The sequence below is a fragment of the Lethenteron reissneri genome, chromosome 44 (assembly GCF_015708825.2).
Source record: "Lethenteron reissneri isolate LAM-NWPU_2019-01 chromosome 44, ASM1570882v1, whole genome shotgun sequence".
Lineage (NCBI taxonomy): Eukaryota > Metazoa > Chordata > Hyperoartia > Petromyzontiformes > Petromyzontidae > Lethenteron > Lethenteron reissneri.
Window position 1 is genome coordinate 1568450 of NC_083822.1, and position 7682 is coordinate 1576131.

The 7682-nt window shown below is 44.1% G+C and overlaps 1 protein-coding gene across 1 annotated transcript in view; it reads left to right on the forward strand.

Moving 5' to 3' along the window:
• The first annotated feature begins 5261 nt into the window (after positions 1-5261).
• The window catches only part of ATP5PD (ATP synthase peripheral stalk subunit d), a 6406-nt gene continuing 3985 nt past the window's right edge, over positions 5262-7682 (forward strand). Inside the window, exon 1 of the mRNA XM_061569703.1 lies at positions 5262-5297. Coding sequence (XP_061425687.1) covers positions 5262-5297 — 36 coding nt within the window. The remainder of the gene's footprint in view (positions 5298-7682) is intronic.

Here is a 7682-nt window from a genome sequence, read left to right on the forward strand (position 1 = left end):
GCAAGTTGGCGCAGTGATGAGCACAGGTGGTGTATCTACCAGTCAGGTAGCCCTGAACACCTGGGCCTTGTTCCCTGCCTTCCTGCCAGTGCGCCTTCCATGTTATAAGCGCTTTGATATCACCGGCACTTGATGGTGAATTACTGTTATTATAATAGGGCGTGAGGGCGTGTCCGTGTGGGGCTGTGTGGTAGGGTTATGGTGTGTTTAGGAGTGTTCATTGCTATGTGTATGCGTGGGTGTGTGCGTGATGGTTGTGGGACTGTTTAAAGTTTTCTACTAGGGTTTTTTCCCTCTAAAATAATGTGAACACACGAATAATTTAATTATTTCGACCCTTTGTCAGACCACTGCTGGCCGAGGGCCATGTTGGTCGTGGAGTGCGTTTGACCATACTTCACCATTTCGGCCAGTACCGGTCGGTGAAGGGCGCCTCTTGTTGACTGGTTCTGATGAAGCTTGCCTCGTTGCGTTCGCTGTGGCCTGGAATCGAACTCGGGTCGTTGGGTTCGGAAACAGACCCTGGCACATTTGGCCAAACATAGATTTGTAACTGGCCAAGGCTGCACGATTTAAGCGACCGTTAAAAAAACCACACACGTGCATTCAGTTTAACACGTAGTAGTCGTAGGCTTTCGCGACCTATATTATATCCACAGAAGTTTTTTTTGGTTAGATCGCGTAAATATAAATGTGTCGTTAAACACCGCCCAACACAGCCAATTATTAAGGGTTTGTCCCGTAAATATAATGTGCTGATTAGTTACTAGTTCAGCACTCACCGGCTGTGTGTTAAGCCGACAACAAAATGTTAGAATTCGAGTAGCCGTGACATTGCGCTGGTAATTACAACGACAACCAGCCTCATCAGGCGACGATCAGAATTGAGGAGAATCCTCCCTGTGTCTCGGGCCTTCAGTATAGAGGAGGGTTAAATGTGATGTGAAAAAAACAACCTCTCTTATGGATGTGCATTCAGGCAGTGACTTTCATTTCTTAAGAGCGTAAATAATAAAGTAGAGTAATGACAATGCACGACAGCATTACACAGTCCACACGGAATGTCGGGGCGCCAGCGGGAGTGAGTGAACCCACGCGGACACGCACGCGGAAACGGCCATCCTCCCCAGCGCAGCCAACAAGTCCCGACAACATTCCAGCAATGCGCCCACTCCTGCAAGACGCTTCCGTCCTGCATGCATGTATGTACGTTGAACTTCTTTAGCACCGTACTTAGCCGACCGCGTTAATGGGGAGGTGCAGGAAATCGAAATTTGCTTAATACGTGTGATGTTTGCCCACTGTTCTCTTGGTATAAGTTCATTTATATATATTTTTGCTCGCTTTTCATCCGTGGTTTTGACTGCTGGTGATTACATTTATTTTACACAATAGACTGAAAAATCAGTCGGCTCCCTGTGAATGTGGCTGTCCAGAGCGCGTGGTGCAGGCGGCGTGCTTGATGGGCGGGTGTTGTTGTTTTTAGGATTTTGTTGACGAGCAATGCCAGGGGAGTGCCATCCTCCCATAACGGGGGGGGGGGGGGGTGCTTTTGTAACCCGTTGGTTCTCGCATCGTGTTGAGTCGAGCGCTTTGCTGGTGTTCAACGCGTTGGGTTCGGGTTGTGCGTGTTGGGACGGGGATTTGCGAGCACGGCTCGGTAGAGGATTCTGATCGTTGCTGTTTCTTCAGAGTAATCCGAGAGTATGTCTGTCGTCTTTGCGTCGATCCTTGTTATCTTTGCAGGCGAGAGTCTTCGCAGCCTGGCCCTGTTGTGTTTTATTATCGTTGTTATTCCGATTTCGATTTAAAGCTTTCGTGACTGCAGGGATTCATCTTCCTGGTTCTTTCGGTAAAGTCACGTAGAAGGGAAGTAATAAAATAATAAGAATAAAACATAATAAAAATAAAACATAATAAAATAATTATCACGACGTTTCGGCCACAACGCAAGCAGCCGTCCTCAGGTGAAGAATGAAACACCACCAAGCTTGGAGCGTATATTTAAGCTGGGTTGGAGGGGGGGAGGTTGGGAAGAAGAGCGCCTTGACAAAATAATTTGCATATCAAGAGGAATTTAGCATATGGAAAGTGCGTAGGAGGTGGGTGGGGGGTTTTCAAATTAATATTATGCCCGTGCATTATGCAGGATTAGCAGCATCAAAGGGAGGGGGAAGGGGGGTAGCATTAACAAAGGAAAGGAATGTTAATAGTATGTAGCTGCAGTTACTAAACAATCACGTAAAAAACTAAAGTATAAACTACATAAACAACTAAAGTATAAACTACATAGCATAATCAGTATACTTACTATACTCTACAATAAGCTGAGGTACTAACGGTAAGTAATACATTACAATTATACGTAGTAAAAATTATATAATATGCTTCCATCTCAACTTTATTCTCTTACATCACACGAGTCTACACCGTACTATATACTGCCATAGACAAACCCAACATTAAATTATATACTGTATTGCTATAAACCACCTATACCTTATACATTTTAATATACACTATTATTATTCTACCCACCCTAATGTGTATCACACTGCTATATGTTTACTATACAATTACGATACTATATATTACTTTGTACATTGTATTAAGCATATCAATGTTATACTATTTGTTATTATACACTGTACCATTGACCGTCGTGTCAATGGGTGAGTCGTGGGGGGAAACTTGCAGCGGAGCAAAGAATCCATTCCCTGCGGAGAATACAATGCCAGTGAGTGGAACGCGGTCTGAAAGTCACCGTAAACGTGAACACAATCAGTTAAGATCCGAAATGGTTTATTACGTCCTTCCAATGATTGCTAAGCCAGAATCCATCTTCTCGGTTGAAATTGTCTCTGTGTTTGTATATGTGGATCGCCTCATGAACGAATCTCTCATGATAGCCAGATGGCTTGCAGAGAACCTCTGTCTTGGAGAAGTCATTGTCATGTGAGCCCACTGAGTTGTAACAGTGATCTGCCACGGCTGAGGTGTCTGTCCTACCGTGTTTCAGGTCTGCTTTATGTTCACGGATGCGGTCCGAGACATGTCGTTTGGTTTCTCCAATGTAACTGCTACCACAGAGGCAACTTAGTTTGTAGACGCCAGGGTACTGTATGTCTGGAACCACATCTTTTACAGACGGGACCAGATCACGGATTTTATGTACTGATTTGAATCGGACCTGGATCTTGTGTTTAATCAGGATTTTGGAGATCTTTTTTGTGACCCCAGCAATGTAGGGTAAGGTGATGGTCTTGAAAGGCTCCTCAACAGGATCCTTCTTGATGGTTGGAGTGATGGCTTTGCAGATTGTGTAGTCGGAGTAACCATTAGCCTTAAGAGTTTGGCGTATGTGTTTGAGTTCACTGGCAATATGTTCCTGGTCGGAGATGCATTGGGCTCTATGGTATCGAGTCTTGATTGTGTTAACGTTTACGGTGACTTTCAGACCGCGTTCCACTCGCTGGCATTGTATTCTCCGCAGGGAATGGATTCTTTGCTCCGCTGCAAGTTTCCCCCCACGACTCACCCATTGACACGACGGTCAATGGTACAGTGTATAATAACAAATAGTATAACATTGATATGTTTAATACAATGTACAAAGTAATATATAGTATCGTAATTGTATAGTAAACATATAGCAGTGTGATACACATTAGGGTGGGTAGATTAATAAATAGTGTTATATTAAAATGTAAAAGGTATAGGGTGGTTTATAGCAATACAGTATATAATTTAATGTTGGGTTTGTCTATGGCAGTATATAGTACGGTGTAGACTCGTGTGATGTAAGAGAATAAAGTTTAGATGGAAGCATATTATATAATTTTTACGACGTAGAATTGTAATGTATTACTTACCGTTAGTAACTCAGCTTATTGTAGAGTATAGTAAGTATAATGATGATGCTATGTAGTTTATACTTTAGTTTTTTATGTAGTTTATACTTTAGTTTTCTACGTGGTTGTTTAGTAACTGCAGCTACATACTATTAACATTCCTTTCCTTTGTTAATGCTACCCCCCTTCCCCCTCCCTTTGATGCTGCTATTCCTGCATAATGCACGGGCATAATATTAATTTGAAACCCCCCCCCCCGCCCACCTCCTACGCATTTTCCATATGCTAAATTCCTCTTGATATGCAAATTATTTTGTCAAGGCGCTCTTCTTCCCAACCTCCCCCCCTCCAACCCAGCTTAAATATACGCTCCAAGCTTGGTGGTGTTTCATTCTTCACCTGAGGACGGCTGCTTGCGTTGTGGCCGAAACGTCGTGAGAATTATTTTATTATGTTTTATTTTTATTATGTTATTACTTCCCTTCTACGTGACTTTACCGAAAAAACCAGGAAGAAGGTTATTCCGATTGTTTACCCAGCAAAGCTTCGCTGAGTCTCGAAGCTCATTTGAAGGAAGAGGATCCTTTGCCAATTTTTTTTCCGGATTGTTGAGATGTTACTGCTGCTGCGTGTAACCCCGACTTAAGTCATTTTCAGGAATATTTTCAGCATTGGGATGTTTGAACCACGGTGGCGAGATGTTAACTACCTAGCCTGGTATACAGGAGGTCGTGGGTTCTTATACCGACCCTGACGCCTGCTGCTGTGTATTTGGAGTTTGCGTGTCTCTCTCTCCCCCGTGGTCGCGTGGATTTTTCTTCGTGTCCTCTGGTTTGCACCTACACATTTCGAATCAACATAATGCGTTTAGAGTATTCGGCTGCTATAAAGCCACTTCATTGGGGTATCTTTTGTGCTCACCAAGTCACTTCTGAAAAAGAGCTACATAGCTTAGTAGGCCTTGCCTGGTAAAATATATATATATATTTAAATAGTTTCGACCATACCAGTTACAATGTAAGTGTTCTCTTTAGCTACGGAAGGAAACTGGACAAGCCTGAGGAAACCCACGCAGAACGGAGGGAGAGAGAGAACGTACAAACTCCACGCAGCGAGGAATCCAACCCAGGCGCGTGTTGCCGTGAGGCGTGAGCGTTACCACTGCGCCACCACCCTGCACTGTCAGTGGATCGCCAAGGATTCAAAGCCGCTACGGTGACGGATAATGGAAACTTCTCGAGTGGACCGCCGTCTTTGCAATCGCACTTTATAAAACCCAAAGCAAATGGTAGTGACATCACCCACTTTAATTTTAGCCACTAAGAGCACATGGCCGGTCTCGTCTCCTGACACCGAGGATGGGGGACGAGGCTTCGGGGGAGGGGGTGGGGAGGGGGGTTGCTCCACTCGATGTGCGGATGGAGCCAGGTGCCGGCGTCCCCAAAGGTGAACCCCGAGACCTGAGTTTGAGTCCAGGTCACAGCTAGCATCAGTGGTGAGTGACATCTGAACCGAGTTGTAGGCCCTCCGACCAGCATGGAGGAGGAGAAGTAGCCAACGCCCATAACTGCCATGGCATGGGAGGGCGAGGGGTGGACCTTCATCCAGCAGTGGATTGGCCATGTTATTAATTCAAAATAGAGGATTGTATTGGGATAGATCGCGTGAATATAGGTGTCGTTAAACCCGCCACAGTACTCCAATTTAAGTGATTGTCTCTCGGGTTCCTCGCGGGGGTCCCCCCCCCACTTCCCCCCCCAGTCCCACCCCACTTCCCCCCGTTCCACTTACCCCCCCCCTACTTTACCCCCCACCCCACTTTACCCCCCCCCCCCACACTTTATTCCCCCCCACCCCCCCCAACTTTCCCCCTCTCAACATTTAGAACAAACGTTCGTCAAGATGATTATTCCGATGAGTGTTTTCTTCGTTTGCAAGGCCACCGTGGGACAATGATCAACAGTCTCTACGAGCAATTGGCATCACCAGGCTGCAGCCTGATAATGCTGGTTGTAATTACTGGCGAAACGTCACAATACTCAGATTGTAAATATTGTGAGTTTACTGTCCAACACACCAGCGTGTGCTGAACTCGTAACAAATTGCCACGTTTTTTTTACGTGACAGGTTTCACGACACATTTACGCGATCGAAACCAAAAAAAATGTATCTACATTGTCTATCTGTTACAGATAATGTTGATCGGGAAAACCTAAGTGTGAAACTGATGTTATTAATTACACCGCCTCAGCGACATGCATTTGTTTGCAGTTGTCTGCTTATTTCAGTTTAGATCGCCCTTGCAACAGACTTGTGATCTTTAGTTTGTTGTCCTTCCCCAGCACCTCCGATTAGCGCAGTTGGCTATGTACGGTGTGAAATAAGAAGTTCAACATACGGTGCATAAATAGGCCATCACTCGGCGATGTATACAGTGCACGCTGTGGTATGTGTGTATCGGTCCACCACCCACGGCATTTCTCATTGAAGTGTCCCTGCGTGTAAGATCTCACGTCTGTGACGTCACCCTGAAGAGGGCTGCTGGATCATGTCACCGTCCCGCGAGACCATCCCCATGTACCACAACTATTTGGCAAACCTTTACGGTGATTGGCGGTTGGATTGTTTATGGGCGTAATGGGAATATTTGCTTTTTTCCTATAAAACATTTGATGTAGTCATCACAAATGCAGGGATAATCGAGGTGGCTTTTAACTCTTTTTCAACGGTTTTACTTAACTTGATTACTCTGTTTGTCGTGGTGAAATATTGTAATCAAAATTTCGTCCACTTCCCGTTGTCCAATCAATTCCACATTTTGCACACGTATTCAGATCCGGTGACAATGCATGTCTCTATCAAAAACGGCATAAATTAATCAATTAATTCTCTACTTTAAAGCAATTGACATTTAGTATGGACGCCGTTATTATTTATATATATTTGTGTAGGTCAAAAATGCAGCGGTCCCCAAACTGTGGAATTGGCTCGCACAAAAAGCAGGCGCCGCGTGTACTTTTCGACCGTGAGTTAAACGAAGTTGTTAATATAACCGTTGTTTTTAAAACACTTTGTAAAAGGAGTTTATTCCCATTCCGAGACGTCTGCAAGTCGCAGGGTGTGGTGGTGTCCCGTTCACCGCGGGACCTCGGAACACGGCGTTAATTCTATTTCGAGCGGCGTAGTAGCGCCGCTGTTTATAAAGATGTTGTTACTCACCGCGGAGAACCGTAGCGACACGACCGCCACACTCTACGATAGCCGGCGCCAAAATTGTCGCACGCCCCTCCCGCGTGACCTTGTGGGAGCCTCGGTACCGATATATTTTTAAAAATTTTCTCCCGGTTCCGTTCCAATGGTGTGTCATGCTCGTCATCCGAACAGACTCGCAAAAAAAAACTGATGATGTACACGTACGTATACGTGTGTATACGTACTAGGGCTGAACGATTTGGGGAAAATATCTAATTGCGATTTTTCTGATAGATATTGTAATTGCGATTTGATTTGTGATTAAAGCTTCAGTACAATATTCACTGTGTAATAGATTTAAAACATGTGATGGAGCATTACCACATGATACCATCAAAATATGAACTGCTCTATATATTCTAATGCAAGGATGATAACTTAAAAGATATGAATTGCTTCAAACATTTATTAATTAAAATGTTTTAATTGAAATAGAACAATCAAACCTAGAACAATTATTAAGGTAAATAAACTTCTAATAATAAAAAATAAAACAATTCCAATAAGAAAGTAATAGGACTTTTCAAAGCGCAAAAAATCACAGCCTTTGCGATTTGCTAATCGCATTGTTTGAAATTG